General features: G+C 43.1%; 1 protein-coding gene across 1 annotated transcript; it reads right to left on the bottom strand.

The window, feature by feature from the left end:
• Positions 1-1,112: 1,112 nt before the first annotated feature.
• Positions 1,113-19,194, bottom strand: LOC308335996 (uncharacterized protein; the record flags this gene model as incomplete). Its single annotated transcript, XM_080793239.1, has 5 exons — positions 18,862-19,194; positions 15,590-15,727; positions 15,019-15,162; positions 13,299-13,428; positions 1,113-1,230 (listed from the first exon to the last, which is right to left on the bottom strand). The coding sequence occupies exons 1-5, from the start codon at positions 19,148-19,150 to the stop codon at positions 1,113-1,115; spliced, it is 819 nt and encodes a 272-aa protein (XP_080649365.1). The 5' UTR covers positions 19,151-19,194.
• Positions 19,195-19,375: the final 181 nt, after the last annotated feature.

Genomic DNA, 19,375 nt, shown 5'->3' with positions numbered 1-19,375 from the left:
TGATTATGGGTCGGGTGGAATAACAAACTGATACGAGGTGGAACGAGAGATCTGAAACTTCACGGAGTCGACGTGACACCTGAATTATTTGATAGCTTGCATGCAATCTCTTTTGATATGCTACTGTACTGTTTCTGCAGGTTAGGATCGTAGCTCCGGTCCATTCTGCCAATGCAGGGTGTTGTGTTTCTCTAGGTACTGGACCCTCGTCCGGTTCTGGCAGACCGGTTGTGTGTGTGTGTGTGTGTGTGTGTGTGTGTGTGTGTGTGTGTGCGCAGGCTGGGCGGCGATCGGCGGGCCCGGGAGAACGATAATAACGGGACACTCAGACAGTATCTCGCCAAGGGTTCACAATTTATTATACACATACAGAATTATATATATAGCTTTGGATCCTCATGTCCTCATGACGTGGCACTGAGACTGTGAGACATAACAATAGGCTATAGCAGCAAGTTTATCTTGCTCGAGATGTCTCCAGTGGCTAACAAGAAGTCTGTTACAGTTCAGTTCAGGCAGTACACAATACATATCTAGTACATTTGTATAATCACGTACAGTCGTACAAGTAGGCTATACACAGCATAGGCACTCAGATCATAACACAGGGCAGAATCATATTATAAGCATTAGGCTATATGGACCAGAGCTATAGGTTAGGAGTGAATGATAAAATGCATGCACCTTGAATTATAACGTTTGTTTTAATTTTCTGTTCGGCCACGACGGGCAGGGATTATATTTTCCTGTTGAATTGCTTACTGGAACAGACCAAACTACTTTACTTAACAATAAAATAATTTTCGTTACGAAAGTGCATAGGCTCTTTCCTCTTCCGTGTCTGCATAAAAACAACACCAGAGTGTGAAAAGACCGCCCAGTGTAGCGTAACAAATGGACCTTCTCTCCTATTGGTTGGCGGGTAAACCCAACCCTTTTTGTCTTGTCTGAAGTCCCACCCGGTTCTTCAGTCTGTCGCCTACAAAATGTTTTATGTCTTGTGTCTTGCCCCCCCCCCCCCCCCCCCCCCCGCCATGAAACAAGTTTGTCTGATTAAACCACGTGACTCCCATTAGAAATGAATTGGGAGCTGTCTTGTCTGATGCGTTTCATCAGACAGCCATAAGACGGCTGTCTGATAGGTGTGACAGGCGCCCAAGAAGCCAAACAAAGTTGATGTTGCTAATCTGCTGGACCTGGAGTTTGGTGGAAGACGGCGCTTCATTGACTCTGATGTTTCGAAAGAGCAAGACAGGGGCACGGTGATTCTAAAAACTTACCCCTGCTTCAAAGAAATCGACCATGTAAGTAATTTAATTAGAAATATAACAGAAACCATGTAAGTAATTGAATTAAAAATATAACAGAAAAATGCAATTATGAAGACAAAAGGCGTGTGTTTCGCAGTGGGGATGGAATGTTATCGCCTGTGACTGAAACTTGTTCTGTTCTCCCACTGAGGTCACCGCAAACTATAATTCGACCCACTAGCCTGAAAATGGCTACTGTGACTGTCCTCCTTAAAGGGGGATTCTATAGGGGCGTATATTGGTAGCACATGGGAAGACATTTTTCTCGGTTGAGGTGAGGTTTTTGTTCATTTCTACTCTATATCTATTTGCTCAAGGCATGTTTGTTCTGTTTTGAACCATATTGGCATGCCTCCTGAGTTTTGGTGTTTAGGACCCACTTTTTCGCGCCACCAACTTCCCGAGGGCTTTCATTGGATGCGGTCATCCGAGTTTGGTACTCATGTGGGCCTTCACATCCAGATGTTGAAGTTAATTTTGTTGCTGTTTCCGTAGCATATAGCTGTTTTTACAGAGTAGCGTTGCTAGCCCTATGTCTAACCACTGATCATTGCTGACCATTGTGTGGGGGGTGGAGTTGGTTTGTTAGTCCTCTCCCTAAAACCTAAAGTCCTCCAGGCAATGGATTACAGACTCACACCATAAGACCAGACAGGTTTAAGGTTGTGTACAAGCTGTCTCGGCACGTCAAGCCCAACCAACTCCCGTTACCATGTAGGTGGCAGTTGTTTAGCCACAACTATCACTACTGGCAACATGAGACAGTTCTTCTTCTTCCTTGCTTAGAATTCTTAAAACTAGCAACAAAGTTCTCACTTCAAAGAGATTCTCAACAGAGATCCCCCTCTACACCCAATAGAAACACAAGAAGCTGTAGAAGATCTGGACATTAACATCAACCCACCAACAAAAGCAGAAATAATCAAAGCCATTAAATCACTCACAAACGGAAAATCCCCAGGTGCTGATAACCTAAACGCAGAACTATATAAAGTCGATCCAGAGCTAGCTGCAAACATCCTACTCCCACTATACACCAACATCTGGGTGGAAGGGAAGATACCATTGGACTGGACAAAAGGAGTGATCGACCAGATATTCACTCTCAGGAACATCATAGAGCAGTGCAGTGAATGGATTGACAGAAGGCTTTTGACAGCATCCATCGCGATAGTCTCTGGAAGATCATGAGAAGCTATGGAATCCCCTCCCACATAGTTAAAATCATCCAACAATTCTATACTGGCTTTTCTTGCACTGTGGGAACAAGCATCACCAGCTTTGATCCGGAGTGCGCCAAGGATGTGTGATGTCAGCATTACTTTTCAATCTTGCAATAGACTGGGTTATGAGGAGAGCCACGGAAGACAAGGCAAGAGGGATACGATGCATTCCACCATTGAAGACCTTGACTTTGCGGATGACCTCGCCCTTATGTCACATACACACACACATCTTCAGGAAAAAACAGACAGACTCCAACACTATGGCCAACAAGTCGGACTGATCGTTAACATCAATAAAACCAAAATCATGCCCATTAACACCAGTACACCAACACAAATAACAATAGAGGAGCAGGTATTGGAGAATACAAATAACTTCACATACCTTGGAAGCATCATTCACCACGATGGGGGAGCTAGCAAAGACATTCAAAACCGGATCAACAAAGCATACACAACCTTCATAAGACTTAAGCAAATCTGGAAATCAAAACAATACAGCACAAAAACAAAACTCCGGATCTACCAAAGCTGCGTACTTTCAACACTACTATACGGCGCAGAATGCTGGAAAACAACAGAAAATGACATCCATAAACTATCCACCTTCCACACATCATTCCTGCGAAAGATTCTGCACATATTCTGGCCCAAGACCATCTCAAACAATAACCTCCTCAACATCACCCAACAAGACGACATGCACAGCATAATCAATAAACGCAGGTGGACCTGGATTGGCCATGTGCTCAGAATGGACATAAATGCAATCCCAAGAGTCGCATTACACTGGACTCCAGAAGGAAAGAGAAAGAAAGGCAGGCCCAAAATGACATGGCGTAGGACAATCGAGAAGGAGCTCCAGCTACAACATCAGAGCTGGGGGACCATAGAGAAGATGGCCAAAGACAGATGTAAATGGAGGAACTTTGTTGCTGCCCTATGCGCCAGCCGGCGTAATGGGGATAAGTAAGTAAGTAAGCAAGGAAGAAATGCTTGCTTACCCCATTGGCAGATTTATTTGCTTGATATGAGACAATAAGGCTAGAATTTATTTTTTTCTTAATTTAATCAGCCTGTTATTTGTAGTGTATATGTGGCATGGGCCTGGACCGCTAGGCCAGAGCCTATATGTGACATGGGCCTGGACCACTAGGCCAGAGCCTATATGTGACATGGGCCTGGACCACTAGGCCAGAGCCTATATGTGACATGGGCCTGGACCACTAGGCCAGAGCCTATATGTGGCATGGGTGCCCAGTGTTTTTCAGAGTATAATTAGTCAGGATTCATTGTTTCTCGTGTCATTCTGAAGGGATCAATAACAAAGGCTATTTATTTATTTACTTTACCTCGAATGTCTGGTTTAGCAATGTGAAATAAGGCTGAAAAAAGGGTAAGTTATACTTTTTGTTAACAGCACACACCTGACAAAAGAGCATTGAAATTAAATTAGTCCTTGGGCCAAGTGCCCAGATATGACTGACTATGTCGGTACCGAAAAGGCGGCAAAGTTTAGTTGTGATTTTTTTATTCCTATACATCCCTAGATTAGGTTTTGATATGATAGACCTTGCTGACTGGCAGCTTTTTAGTGGTTATCACCTCAAACCCCCCTTTTTGGTATATGGCTCTGGCGAAATTGTGTAAAGGCAAATAAAAATTCACTAAAATTACATAAATACACATGGAAGTGTGAAATTTGGCATGGAGTATCCTGACACATAGGGGTAAGTATCAGAATAGGATTTGGGGGCTATCTACCATTGTATTCTTAAATATGACCTACATCATCCTCAGAAACACAAAAATATACACTGTCCGTTTAACAAATAACAACAAAGATGGTTATTTTCCAGCACATTAGGGTGAATATAACTGCCTCACTTGTATATAGAAAACTTATCATATCCTTAAGCTTCAATTTAAGCCCAAGATGACCTCTCTATCTTGAAGATTACTCTTTCTGTGGCCAAAATGCTGCACTATACCTCAAATCGGAGACATTTTCATTATCAGTCACTATAGCCTTCCAGAGTCCTAGAATGTAACAATAGGTGCACATGTTCTGCAACTACTGCTGTCTGAAGTTAGAAACATGAATACTACAGCAGGAACACAAATGCCTTTTATTATATTTATATTTATTTATTATATTATATGCACATAATAGCTTGTTTCAGTACATAGCCTATCAATATAGTCACCCAAATCAATGTGCACCCAAAAAAATAAAATAGAAATGTTGAATAGGATAAGAGGTAGAAACCTGATTGTGTCCACCTTGATGCATTCATATAATTCAACCATCATCACTCCATGTCACCCTCAATAAATATATGTGAAACCACAAGCCGACTATGGTCCTGCATGGTTCTCTAATAGGCACACTGGTGTAAGGGTGATATAGCCTCAACCAGCAAACCCCTTCGTACAGTATACAATTCTTTCATGGTCCTTCGAGCACGGATCACCCTGCCATCAGAGATGGACCGGAGTCCCCCTCCCCAGCTCCACCGCCACCATCGGCGCAGCAGCGACCATGGGCCCCAGCCCCCCAGCAGCCATGGCCCTCAGCTGCTGCTGGGGAGCTGGGGGAGTGGGGGCCATGGCTGCTGTTGGGGAGCTGAGGGCCCTGACATGCTGTGAATGCTGGACCCTAGAGAGCCCAGACATGCTCCTAATGTAAGGATTGAATTGATACCTATTTAATTGAATCCTATAGAGCCCTGAATGCTATTTCAGAGCCCTATAGACCTACATGACGAAAGTGCTGGACCCTATAGAGCCCTGACATGCTGTGAATGCTGGACCCTATAGAGGCCTGAAATGCATTGAATGCTGGACCCTATAGAGCTCTGACATGCTGTGAATGCTGGACCCTATAGAGCCCTGAAATGGCTGCTGGGGAGCTGGGGGCCATGGCTGCTGCTGGGGAGCTGGGGGAGTGGGGGCCATGGCTGCTGGAGAGTGGGGGCCATGGCTGCTGCTGGGGAGCTGGGGGAGTGGGGGCCATGGCTGCTGGGGAGCTGGGGGCCATGGCTGCTGCTGGGAGCTGGGGGAGTGGGGGCCATGGCTGCTGGGGAGCTGGGGGCCATGGCTGCTGCTGGGAGCTGGGGGAGTGGGGGCCATGGCTGCTAGGGAGCTGGGGGCCATGGCTGCTGTTGGGGAGCTGAGGGCCCTGACATGCTGTGAATGCTGGACCCTAGAGATCCCAGACATGCTCCTAATGTAAGGATTGAATTGATACCTATTTAATTGAATCCTATAGAGCCCTGAATGCTATTTCAGAGGTGACGTCACACACTTACCCTTCGCAGTCTCTTTGCAGTGTGTGTAAGCGATCTCTTCATTACACGGCCCACGCCAACCCCAACGCAGACCACCAGCCAAATAGACTTTTCATTGCCACTAACACTGGCTCCCTTCCACACTCACGCCGGCAATGCATTTGTTTAATACACACATTAAAGTATTAAAGTACCCACACCCCCCAGGCAACAGTCTACGCTGTTGCCCAAACACGTCCAGAAACAAGGACTTTAACCACGCTACTTACATACACTGCAACTCGCTTACAATTCGCAAACCTGGCAACACTGCCCTCTTTTACCAGGCCCGCCCTCACACTAGCTTGACAATGTCATCTCGCGCAGCACAGAATCTGATCTCGCGCAGGAAATTGATGAGAGAAAGAAGGAACAGGAGAGATTATACGATCGCTATTTCGCTTATTCCATCTAAATCTCTTTATTTACAAAATAAATGACTCGACGATTCCCTTAGTTACATCAACATTGTTCTTTGTCATTAATCGGATTGTGCCAAAATATCACCCTTACACCGATCACTTTGCCTATTTTCGCCACACAGCCAACTGCCCAGTACACTGTACACATGCATACATACGCCTGCACGCACACGCACGCCTGACGTGCACACACACACACACACACACACACACACACACCAACATGCGACTCATTAAATAACTCTATTTCTCCGCACGCGCGCACACAACATTATTCACGTGAAATGCGTCACGCCAATATTGAGATAGGCTACCAATATGTGGGTATAGCCTACAGGGAATTACCGACGGAGTGTATATATACACACACACACACACACACACACACACACACACAGTCCCGGCTCCCCAAGAAATAGATTAGAATTTATAGATGCGCGATTACATAACAGCTGTGCGTCATTATAGCCACACACGTCTCTAACTTGCGCTCACAGTCGCGATACTTTTCAGTTGTGTGGTACTTTTAGATTGATTTAACTATAACAGAAAGTTCCCATCTCCCAGTCACGGAGCTGCAACAAAAAGCAACTGGTCGTTTCTGACCAGTGTTGCCAAATAAGCGATTAGTAAGTAATGTAATTTAATTTATCAGCGATTTTGGGATTATTTTTGTAGATTGAAAAAATATTGGGCCTCCTTTGCTCTTGCCATGACAATGTTTGAGAACCACTGCTCTAAAACAATATTAGACAAAGTTTGAGCCACAAACACATTGCTCTCTCTCTCTCTCTCTCTCTCTCTCTCTTCTCCTTTTGTATAAATTAAATAGGCCTATTCATGATTCTGCTTATAGAGAAGTAGCCTATGTTAGTTTGTTTTATGGACTTGAGAGCTACTTTCAAAACGACCAGCTCAACATACCCACCAAATAAAACTATCATCCCATTGCTGAAAATAGTGACAAAATGTAATTGAGGGGCCTTTCATATAGGCTACATATAAGACAAACGCACATGGAATGGGAAATAGAGGGGGGGAAATGCAAATCGTAGGCTTTTATTTTTGTTGGTATTTGACTTTGCTACTGATGATTGTAAGCAACAACAAGTATTGCATTGTGTGTTTGAGCTGACAGGCCCTTTTTTATGTCAATCACTCAAGTAATCTCAGGTCATCTAAAGCGGAAGATGCAAAAATCGTTTTTTATATTAAAAAATTATATATATTTTTACTGCCATGTCATGTGGTCTACCTGCAAAGCCTTTGTAGATCGTGATCTACCATTTGGGCACCACTTAACGTCAGATCAGGGTTTTTTGTCGGCCAGCGCCAACAATGCTCCCCGAAAGCATAATCGCAGCAAATACCGGGCAGTGTGTATGAGCCTTAACATGTTGACTACACTACACTACACATAATAACTAATAACCCGTTTTCAGCTTAAAGCAATTATATTTCATTGAAGCAACTCCTTAGCATTGTTTTCATACCATGGATGTGATAAGAAAATATCAAACATAAGGGAAATATTAAATAGTATCGGGTGTACCAGTTTGGCCTTTTCTTTTTTTTCAATGGGGCAATACATTGATTAAACAAACGTTTGATTGATTGAGTTGTACAATGTTATACAACCCTAAACTACTTTTAGAATACAATACACAATACAATACAATTTCAGAACATATAATATTGGCCAATATGTCAAATATGTAAATATTACATATCGCATTGAATGGAAACGGACCATTTGTAACACATGTTACAAATGACCCGCTTTTGCAAGTTTTCTTTGCAGTTGCTTACAGACCAGAATGAACGTGAATTCCGTCTAAACACGATGCAAACTAATGAAGAACATAAGCATGAACACATCCATGTGGATTTTTATTCACCAACACCAAAGACAAAAATTGTAGCACACATATACTCCAGGTGTAAAATTATACGCATTTTGAAGGTAAACACTTCAAACTTCCTGGCCACGTAGAGTACGTTGCTGTACACATACTGACGCGATGGCGTCATGGTGGCGTTGACCAATCAAGATATAACGTCCATGTTACAACCGTGAAGCGTTACAACCTTGGCGGCTCTCCCCTACATTTGTTACTAACATTAGGTTGTGGCGAAGTAGAAACGTGGCCAGCAGATACTGTGTTTTGGACAAACAGGCTAGGTATTGGTGTTGATTTGGGTCAACTGGACAAACAGCGTGGTGTTGTTTTGTGTCTGTGTTTGTGTTGCAGCGCCTCAGTGTGGCCGTACAGGTCATGTGCAACCTCTTCCACAGAGAGATGGAGACACTAAATCTCAGCTGGACAAACATGTTTGCATGCATGCATCGCTGCCTTGCATGCTGTGTGCTACTGTTGAGTCTGTCACTTACTTTGACTGATTTATGGCATTGTCTTTCTGTTAAAATCCAACTATGTTAATTTAAGAACTCTGGGCATATAGGTCATTGTTTATTCACTGTGCACACGTGTAGCCTATTGTATGTCAGACTGTATGTCTGTCCCACAGTCACAATCCTTTAGTAATTAGGCTGTGGAAATATTCAGGACAAAACAATGGTACATTTCCAATAACCCATCCGTTACTACATGTGGAGTCAACTCCCGCCATTTATTTCTTCCCATAGTGCGTGGCGAAGCGCGAAGCGCGCACGAAATTCTAGTAGACCTACATGACGAAAGTGCTGGACCCTATGGAGCCCTGACATGCAGTGAATGCTGGACCCTATAGAAACCCTGAAATGCTGTGACTGCTGGACCCTATAGAGCCCTGACATGCTGTGAATGCTGGACCCTATAGAGCCCTGAAATGCATTGAATGCTGGACCCTATAGAGCTCTGACATGCTGTGAATGCTGGACCCTATAGAGCCCTGAAATGGCTGCTGGGGAGCTGGGGGCCATGGCTGCTGCTGGGGAGCTGGGGGAGTGGGGGCCATGGCTGCTGGGGAGCTGGGGGCCATGGCTGCTGCTGGGAGCTGGGGGAGTGGGGGCCATGGCTGCTGGGGAGTGGGGGCCATGGCTGCTGGGGAGCTGAGGGCCATGGCTGCTGCTGGGAGCTGGGGGAGTGGGGGCCATGGCTGCTGGGGAGCTGAGGGCCATGGCTGCTGCTGGGAGCTGGGGGAGTGGGGGACATGGCTGCTGGGGAGTGGGGGCCATGGCTGCTGCTGGGGAGCTGGGGGAGTGGGGGCCATGGCTGCTGCTGTGGAGCTGAGGGCCCTGACATGCTGTGAATGCTGGACAACATAACGACATGCGACACATAATGTACAGTACAGTACGGCTCACCTTAACGACATGCGACACATAATGTACAGTACAGTACAGTACGGCTCACCTATAACGACATGCGACACATAATGTACAGTACAGTACGGCTCACCTATAACGACATGCGACACATAATGTACAGTACGGCTCACCTATAACGACATGCAACACATAATGTACAGTACAGTACGGCTCACCTATAACGTCATGTGACACATAATGTACAGTACAGTACGGCTCACCTATAACGACATGCGACACATAATGTACAGTACAGTACGGCCATGGCTGCTGGGGGGCTGAGGGCCATGGCTGCTGGGGGGCTGGGGCCCATGGTCGCTGCTGCGCCGATGGTGGCGGTGGAGCTGGGGAGGGGGACTCCGGTCCATCTCTGATGGCAGGGTGATCCGTGCTCGAAGGACCATGAAAGAATTGTATACTGTACGAAGGGGTTTGCTGGTTGTAGGCTATATCACCCTTACACCAGTGTGCCTATTAGAGAACCATGCAGGCCATAGTCGGCTTGTGGTTTCACATATATTTATTGAGGGTGACATGGAGTGATGATGGTTGAATTATATTAATGCATCAAGGTGGACACAATCAGGTTTCTACCTCTTCTCCCATTCAACATTTCTATTTTTTTTTCCTATTTTCTATTAACATTTGGGTGCACATTGATTTGGGTGACTATTGATAGGCTATGTATTGAAACAAGCTATTATGTGCATATAATATAATAAATAAATATAAATATAATAAAAGGCATTTGTGTTCCTGCTGTAGTATTCATGTTTCTAACTTCAGACAGTAGTAGTTGCAGAACATGTGAACCTATTGTTACATTCTAGGACTGATAATGAAAATGTCTCCGATTTGAGGTATAGTGCAGCATTTTGGCCACAGAAAGAGTAATCTTCAAGATAGAGAGGTCATCTTGGGCTTAAATTGAAGCTTAAGGATATGGGAAGTTTTCTATATACAAGTGAGGCAGTTATATTCACCCTAATGTGCTGGAAAATAACCATCTTTGTTGTTATTTGTTAAACGGACAGTGTATATTTTTGTGTTTCTGAGGATGATGTAGGTCATATTTAAGAATACAATGGTAGATAGCCCCAAAATCCTATTCTGATACTTACCCCTATGTGACAAGATACTACATGACACATTTTAGACTACCAAGTCGATTTTTGTAATTTTAGTGAAATAATGTATGCCTTTACACAATTTCGCCAGAGCCATATACCAAAAAGGGGGGTTTGAGGTGATAACCACTAAAAAGCTGCCAGTCAGCAAGGTCTATCATATCAAAACCTAATCTAGGGATGTATAGGAATAAAAAAATCACAACTAAACTTTGCCGCCTTTTCGGTACCGATATCTCGTCCGGCCCAAGGACTAAATAATGATGATAGTAAAATACAAATAGAATTGTTTAACTGCAATGCATACATGTATGTGGCTGATATGGTCTGATGGTACATTATGTAAGATGTACAGTAGCTGACACCCCTGATCTACACAAACCCAGCAGCTTGTGAGCACTTTACTGCACCATCATTTACTGCATAGCAATGAAAATAATGATCGCATGAATGTGAATGCATAAGACTTGTTAAATACTGACAAATGTGGACACACTGATGCTCATATTGTACTACCAGTGACCTATGAGCTGGAGGGAATAATGCAAGCTAAAATAAATATAAAATTCCATCATGTTGAATAGAAAATAAGATCCATACACAAGATACAAATTAAACTCCATCACAAGGAACTATTGATGTTTATTTTATTCAGTCATGTTGATACTGTCAGATTATACGTATGTAATTCCTTTGCTTTTGCATCATTGTCATCCTGGATTAGACTGACTGATCCTTATGATTTATACTAATGGCTTTTCGCCTGTATGAGTCTTCATGTGTCTTTTTAGACCACTCTTGTGAGCACAGCTTTTACCACATACTGTACAAGAAAATGGCTTTTCGCCTGTATGAGTCTTCATGTGTGATTTTAGATGACCCACCTGAGTAAAGCCTGTACCACAAACTGTACAAGAGAATGGCCTTTCGCCTGTATGAGTCATCATGTGTTTTTTTAGATCACTCTTGTGAGCACAGCTTTTACCACATACTGTACAAGAAAATGGTTTTTCACCTGTATGAGTCAACATGTGTGTTTTTAGACGACTTGTGTAAACAAAGCTTTTACCACATACTGTACAAGAGATTGGCCTTTCGCCTGTATGAGTCATCATGTGTGTTTTTAGATCACTCTTGTGAGCACAGCTTTTACCACATACTGTACAAGAAAATGGCTTTTCGCCTGTATGAGTCATCATGTGTGATTTTAGGTGAACCGCCTGAGAAAAACCTCTACCACAAACTATACAAGAGAAGGGCTTTTCGCCTGTATGAATCATCAAGTGTGTTTTTAAATTCCGCTTTAGATTAAACATTTTTCCACAAACTGTACAAGAGAATGGCCTTTCGCCTGTATGAGTCATCATGTGTTTTTTTAGATAACCTTTGGTAACACAACCTTTACCACATACTGTACAAGAAAATGGCTTTTCGCCTGTATGAGTCATCGTGTGTGTTTTTAGATGATCCGCCCGAGTAAAGCCTGTACCACAAACTGTACAAGAAAAAGGCTTTTCGCCTGTATGAATCCTCATGTGTGATTTTAGGTGACCCGCCTGAGAAAAACCTCTAACACAAACTGTACAAGAGAAGGGCTTTTCGCCTGTATGAATCCTCAAGTGTGTTTTTAAATTCCGCTTTAGATTAAACATTTTTTCACAAACTGTACAAGAGAATGTTTCGCCTGTATGAGTCAACATGTGTGTTTTTAGACGACTTGTGTAAACAAAGCTTTTACCACATACTGTACAAGAGATTGGCCTTTCGCCTGTATGAGTCATCATGTGTGTTTTTAGATCACTCTTGTGAGCACAGCTTTTACCACATACTGTACAAGAAAATGGCTTTTCGCCTGTATGAGTCATCATGTGTGATTTTAGGTGAACCGCCTGAGAAAAACCTCTACCACAAACTATACAAGAGAAGGGCTTTTCGCCTGTATGAATCATCAAGTGTGTTTTTAAATTCCGCTTTAGATTAAACATTTTTCCACAAACTGTACAAGAGAATGGCCTTTCGCCTGTATGAGTCATCATGTGTTTTTTTAGATAACCTTTGGTAACACAACCTTTACCACATACTGTACAAGAAAATGGCTTTTCGCCTGTATGAGTCATCGTGTGTGTTTTTAGATGATCCGCCCGAGTAAAGCCTGTACCACAAACTGTACAAGAAAAAGGCTTTTCGCCTGTATGAATCCTCATGTGTGATTTTAAATTCCGCTTTAGATTAAACATTTTTCCACACTCTGTACAATTTAAACTTTTCTTCCCTGTGTGACTCCTCTTGGAGTCAGTTTGTTTCGATGAGTTCAGATCCTGGGACAGCTTGTGCTGTCCTCCCACATGTTGTGTGTGTTGTGATATCAGTGTGTTTAAAGCTGACTGATCTCCCCTAGTCTCCTCCCAATCATCACTGTCTTCAGTATCAGAACAGTGTGAAGAGAGGAGCTGGTTGTCACTAGTTGGTTGTGATGTTCCACAGTCCTCTACATCAGCTAGAGTTGAGGTGCCGACTACAGGCTCCGTCTCTCTGTTTTCATCATCTTCACTTTTCACTGCTAGTAATGTCAACCTTTGTCCACCAGCCTCTTCTGGTCTTTGAAGTAGCTCCCCTTGTTCATCTTTAATCTCTGGAGCTTGTGGTTCCTCCTGGACCAGACTGGAGCTCCTCTCCTCTTTACACACAGGGACGTGCAGAAAGTCTAAAAAAAAAAAAAAGCAATGTGTTACGACTAGAGGTGGGTCCCGAACCTCGGGACCAAGCAGGTACGGAACCGAACATGCATGGGTACCGGGTACCCATTACAATAATTAAATTTCGGTTATAACTATTGGTTCCTACAGACATGCGCAGTCACGCGCTAATTATTTAATTATTCAACAGCAAAATCCGGTGAAACACTGTTGCAGAGTATCTGCGAGTGCGAGCGTCTCTCTCTCTCTCTCTCTTATCCTCAACATACGGTTGAATAAAGGATAATATGCTACTCTATTCATTGCATGTCTTAAATTGACTAATAAGGCAATATATAGGGATAAAACTTTTTGTTAAATAAACATTTGACCTATTATTTTAAATAAACATTTTTATACGTTATTTTATACCATTTGGAACCGAAATAGGGAACCGTTAGGAACCGGAATCACAAAAATCCCAACGATACTCATCCCTAGTTAGGACCCTTATGGTCTAGGTAGGAGCAAAGACCCTGTAACATATTCAAAAAGGACAACCAGATTAGCTTGTATAGAGCGGCTATGTTCGGTTCAAAGGATACATTGGCTTTACACTTAAGGCATTTATATTTTGCCTTATGGCAGTGTTGCTCGCTGCCTACAAGCAAGCTCACAGTGCGTTGTGATGAGACACGCTGTGGCGTCAGAACTTCTTCAGTTCGGTCATGACTGTCGTTTGAGGTAATGCAACAAATTTGTAAGAACGAGATGGCATATTATCGATTGTAGCACATTTATCATTTACACTTAAACACCTCGTTTTGAATGATGTTGATATGGCGCTGCACTAGTAGGCCTATAGCCTTTGCGTTATTGATATGTTTGTGGTCTGGTGGCTGGAATTTTGTGATGTGTGTTACCTTGCATGAGTTTGATGTTTCAAAAATCACTGCTTGCAAATTATGACTCATGATTACACACCTAAGTAGCCTACCACACCCGGAGTGAGCATGTTTTTGGGGGGTTTGCATTCTTGTATTCTTGTTATCGGACCCTACAAACCCTCCCGCATGCTCAGATCAGTCAACGCAGGTAAACTGGAAAGTACATTCACTAAAAACGCCGGGACAGGGCTCCACACGTCCCAAACTCTTCTCCCTTCTGGCTCCAAAAATATGTAATGGGCCTGGGCCGGCTTAGCGGTCCAGACAACTTGGCTGGTAATCCACAGTGTGTCGCGGGTTCGAGTCCCGATCCCGACAAACTGTACCACCAATTCAGACTCTATTAGTGCATGGCACTTGCCCTAGCCTCACCGACCTTACAGGCCTATGCAAAGGCTCAATTTACATAACTTAGATAGCATTTTAAGTAGACATTGCACTCTATAGTGTATACACATCACACAGTTTCATTGTATAGATATACCACTGTGGTTCTTAGCTTACGTATGATTCTTGATGACAATTGTCTTTATGTATTTGATGTATTACCATGTTTCTTTTCTTGCTTATTGTAAATCACTCTGGATTAAGAGCATCTGCTAAATGCCTAAATTGAAAATTATATTCAACTTTACTACAGGTTTAAACTACAGTAAATAAAAGACTACATACATATCTTGTACAATTGTACTTCAGGTTGCATCCTTGCATCAAACAGTCCTGGTCTCTGATCCATCTCTGGCTGTTCCTCTGACAACGTTGAATGTCTTTTGGAGGCCATCTCTCTAGACACTGTAGACCTCTCTCTGTGGTGCTCTGTGGAAATCACCAGTAGAAAGACCTTTCATTATACTACATAATTATTCAAATAAAATGTCCTGTTCAGTATAAAGGAGCAGTCACTAGCTGTTCAAGTGCTAAAATAATTGTCCCCATCCTAATGTGAACATCAGGTGAAAATAAATTGTATATTTAATGTGTAAAAGGGAAAGTCAAAAAGTAACATAAATAGCCAATTTACAAGCAGCTTTGTGTGGCACCGTGAGCTTGTAAAACATGGCATATTCTTGGACATAGTTTGAATGCTGATTAATAATCGTGAATAATACATTTTTAAACTGCGCTTCATCTGGTTAAAATGTTTAATCATTTGAAAGCCCTACTCAAAATGTATTTCAAAATGTAAAAGCATTTCTTTAAGCAGTATTTTTTAATGCATATTTGAAAACAGTCATTGACCCACCAGCCTCTTCTGGTCTTTGAAGTAGCTCCTCTTGTTCCTCTTTTATCTGTGGAGGCTGTGGTTCCTCCTGGACCAGACTGGAGCTCCTCTCCTCTTCAGGTGGAACCTCCTCTTTACACACAGGAATGTGCAGAAAGTCTAGGAAAGAATACAAAGAGACTCTATAAAGGGTTTGAATCTTGTACCTCAGTGCGGAGTAGTGGCTAGAAAAAGTATCAATCAATCAATCGTTGACCACATTTTCCAAAATTGAACATTGATGGTGCGCTGACTGCACTCTGTGCTGTATGGCCGTTTGTTTACATTGTAGCGTTCTCATAGAAGATGTGAGACGAGCTAAATGTTAGGTCAGTGAGTCTTCTCCAGCAGGTTAGTTAATACTGAAGTAGAATTAACTGCAAAGCTTCAGTGAACCCATTCATAAGTGTACTGCCGAACCGTCGTCCCATTCATAATACTATATGAATAACCGGGTCATATCGGTTCATCATTACACCCTCAGTACCGACCAACCAATAAAACAAATAAAGACAGAGTCATTTCAATTTACTGAGTTCCAGGTGGTCTTCAGGTTCCTGTTTAAGGTGGTCTTCAGGGTCCTGTTTAATAGAAGAAGTCGTGGCTGGAGAACTGATCTTCACCTGCAGACTGGACACCACACACTGGTCTGGAATAAAGGAATACAATAAAAAAAATTATAAGGACTTTGATGTGATATAAATAACTTTATTAAAAAGGCTGCCGCTGTTCATGTGTCATGAATAAGGACTATAATATATGTATCATATTAAACTTTATAAACAGCTCCTGTATAAAACTGAACCAGACAAAATTATGAATCAGAATGCTTTTTGGGTTGTTTTTTTCAAAATGAAAGAAAAATGAATTAAGCAGTATTTTTTCAATGCATATTTGAAACAGCCAATCAGTTTAATAACAGCTTAATGATCCTGAAATAGATAACACAAGAAGGTATAATATTGTTGCCGTGAGGTGGAAACCTCTTATGTCCAAAACTTTTCAGAATTAAGAATTTCTATTAAGTAGAAAATAATATCAGATCAAAAGCTTTTAAATCGGCTATTTTGGGTGACACTGTAGAATGATGAATTTTAATTTACAAAAAACATAAAAGGTTAAATTATGTGTGAGAGAGCGAGTGCATTTTCTGGCACCGGCAGCAGCAGTCCGACACCCTGCCCCGGACCCCTAACCTCAAAGGGAAGACACGGCTGTGTCGGGAGCCACGGGTGAGTTTTAACCAGCGACGCTGACACCCTAACTCTAAGCTCACAGGGAAGACACGGGTGATTTTTAACTGGAGCCAAGACCGTTATCGGCAGTTACGGCGTCGGCCATGGAACGGACCGACATTGCCGCGGAACTCCACTACTCCCCCCACCTTCCCGGCCAGGTCCCGCCGCTCTCGCCGGCAGTGCCACGTCTGATCGCCGGTGTCGGAGAATGCACTCGCTCCTTCTGAATTATGGAGATGCATGGTTTCTCTGCCCGGCAGCAATGATAAAAAAGGAAACCCAGCTGCTATAATAGAACAGTGAGAATCATGTAGATCTCAGGATTCACATGGAAACGGTGAGTTGCCTCACAGAACGTAGACCAGATGTCTCCCTTTGCGTGGGTCAGTCACTCATTTCCAAGACTTTAAGCGCCCCACGAAATGAGACCCTGTCCCACACTGTGACTGACAGGCATCAAGGTTCAAATGCCCTAATATAGTTAGTCCCCTAATAGTTGGCTTTCTGTTGTAAAGCTGCTCTCATTGTCTCTTTTCCTGATAGATGCATTTTTAAGCCTTTAAAATAACATGAGCAATATCCCCTAAGCTACAGTACCAAGTCGGCCATACCACTTATGACCACAGAAAGAAAAGGGAATAAAAGTGAGATGCCAGAGGGTTTTAATAACAGAATGATGGCAATATTAGGCCCATCAGGCATGCACCAGTGGCGGATCTACTAAAGGCAATGGCCATGGGAGGTGGCAATAGCCATGGGAGGCTACGTTTTTGCCTCCCCTCGAGAACCGTTGTATCAGACAGAAGAATACACATATATTATTCTCCGTGTCCTGCATCGCAGCGTGTCTGGAGCTTGACGCAGCTGTCATTCATGTCAATCATACTATCAAGTGTTTGCACAGTGAAGCGCCTCCACAGTCAGTTATTATATTTCATCACAGCTGCAATTGGTGATGACAATAAGTTGTACTCTTATTAGGGATGTCAGTAACGGATAGTTTCCCAGCCGGTTAGCCGATAGGATTAACATCTGCGCGTCTACGTAGCAGTACAGAGGTCCGCCGGTTCTAGTCCAAAACATAAATAAATCCAGTCCAGATCTGAGCAACCTATACCTATAAAGCCACTTGACGCATGGGCTAAGCCTTTTTTATTATTAAGGAAGATCAGCATGCATGTCACTGTGTTCTGTTTGTTGACTTTTCGCTGACGAGAAAACCCTCAAACATCGATAGCACATGGCTAACTTGATAGCCGTAACTAAGCCGTGCCAGTGTGGGGACTCGAGGAGACGGATAGGAGGAGGAGGTTCCGAGGAAGCAACAACGGCTGTAAACGTTCTCCCTCCAGGCCAAATAGCCAATAATGGATTTAATAATGTAGGTCTCTGCAGATACGGTCGACATGTGTTAATCTCGTCTCGCTGTCAGCCTGTCACTCGCTTACATTTTGACTACCGCAACGCTACCGTTGTAGGCTTGTCGCCAACTAGCCATTGAAGTACAACAGAGAACGGGGACATTGAGGGGGCAGAAAACAGAGCCAGAGCGCTGTTCATGCAGCCTGGAGTGTGACAAGCTGGGCGGCGCAAATAAGAGCAATTTTAGGCATGTGTGCAACATGACAACTGTTTTAAAGTATTGTACAGTGACAACTACAGTCTCTGTAATGTTTATGTTGTAGTATTACTAAAAACGATCTAAAATAAAGGGATTTAAGATCAGAACACGCATTTATTATTATGCAAATTAACCGTTAAAGCTGATAATAATATCCGGATGTTTCTTAACGGTCGGCTAACCGGTTAGCCGGTTAACCCCTGACATCCCTAACTCTAATGTACCTGAACACAAGATTTTCCAATAAAGAAAAACGTGAAGCTTCTGGGAAATGTAGATCAGTTCAGCTAGCTTAATGCTACCTGTAGCTAAACTGGTGTTGTTCAGTTTACTAACCTGCAGCGTGTAGTTTGGTGGTGTGTGTGTGTGTGTGTGTGTGTGTGTGTCACGCATACCTGCAGTGTGTAGATCGATGTCCATATCAACATCAATGTCCAGCACTTTGTTTTGTTTCTCCAGCAGAGTTTCTAGTGTCTCCATCTCTCCCTGGAAGAGGTTGCACATAACCTGAGCAGCCAAACTGAGACGCTCCAACACAAACACTCTGACATCAAGCTTCCCACAACACAAATCAGCACTCTGCTGGTGTTTGTCCAAAACACACAATATGTCCTCTCCCACCGACGTCATGTGTTCATGTATCTTCAGCTGTACAGACTCCATTTGACACGTTTTGACCTCCATTATGAGTTGTTTTGAGCAACAATCCGTTTATTTCACACCACGATGAAAAAACAACCATGCTGCAGTGCTAGTGCTAACAGCAACAACAACACGCGTTTCCGGATCAACGTGTTTTGAGCGCATGCGCATCAATGGATCCTCCAGGCCGTTTGCTCAATGCAAAGGCTCTGACTTTCGCCCCCTGGTGGAGGAGTTGTGTAACTGTACGGAGGGATTGAATACTTT

The sequence above is a fragment of the Protomyctophum bolini genome, assembly GCF_963924005.1.
Source record: "Protomyctophum bolini genome assembly, chromosome: 21".
Classification (NCBI taxonomy): domain Eukaryota; kingdom Metazoa; phylum Chordata; class Actinopteri; order Myctophiformes; family Myctophidae; genus Protomyctophum; species Protomyctophum bolini.
Note: the sequence above shows the minus strand (reverse complement) of the source record. Positions and strands in the feature narration are given on the sequence as shown.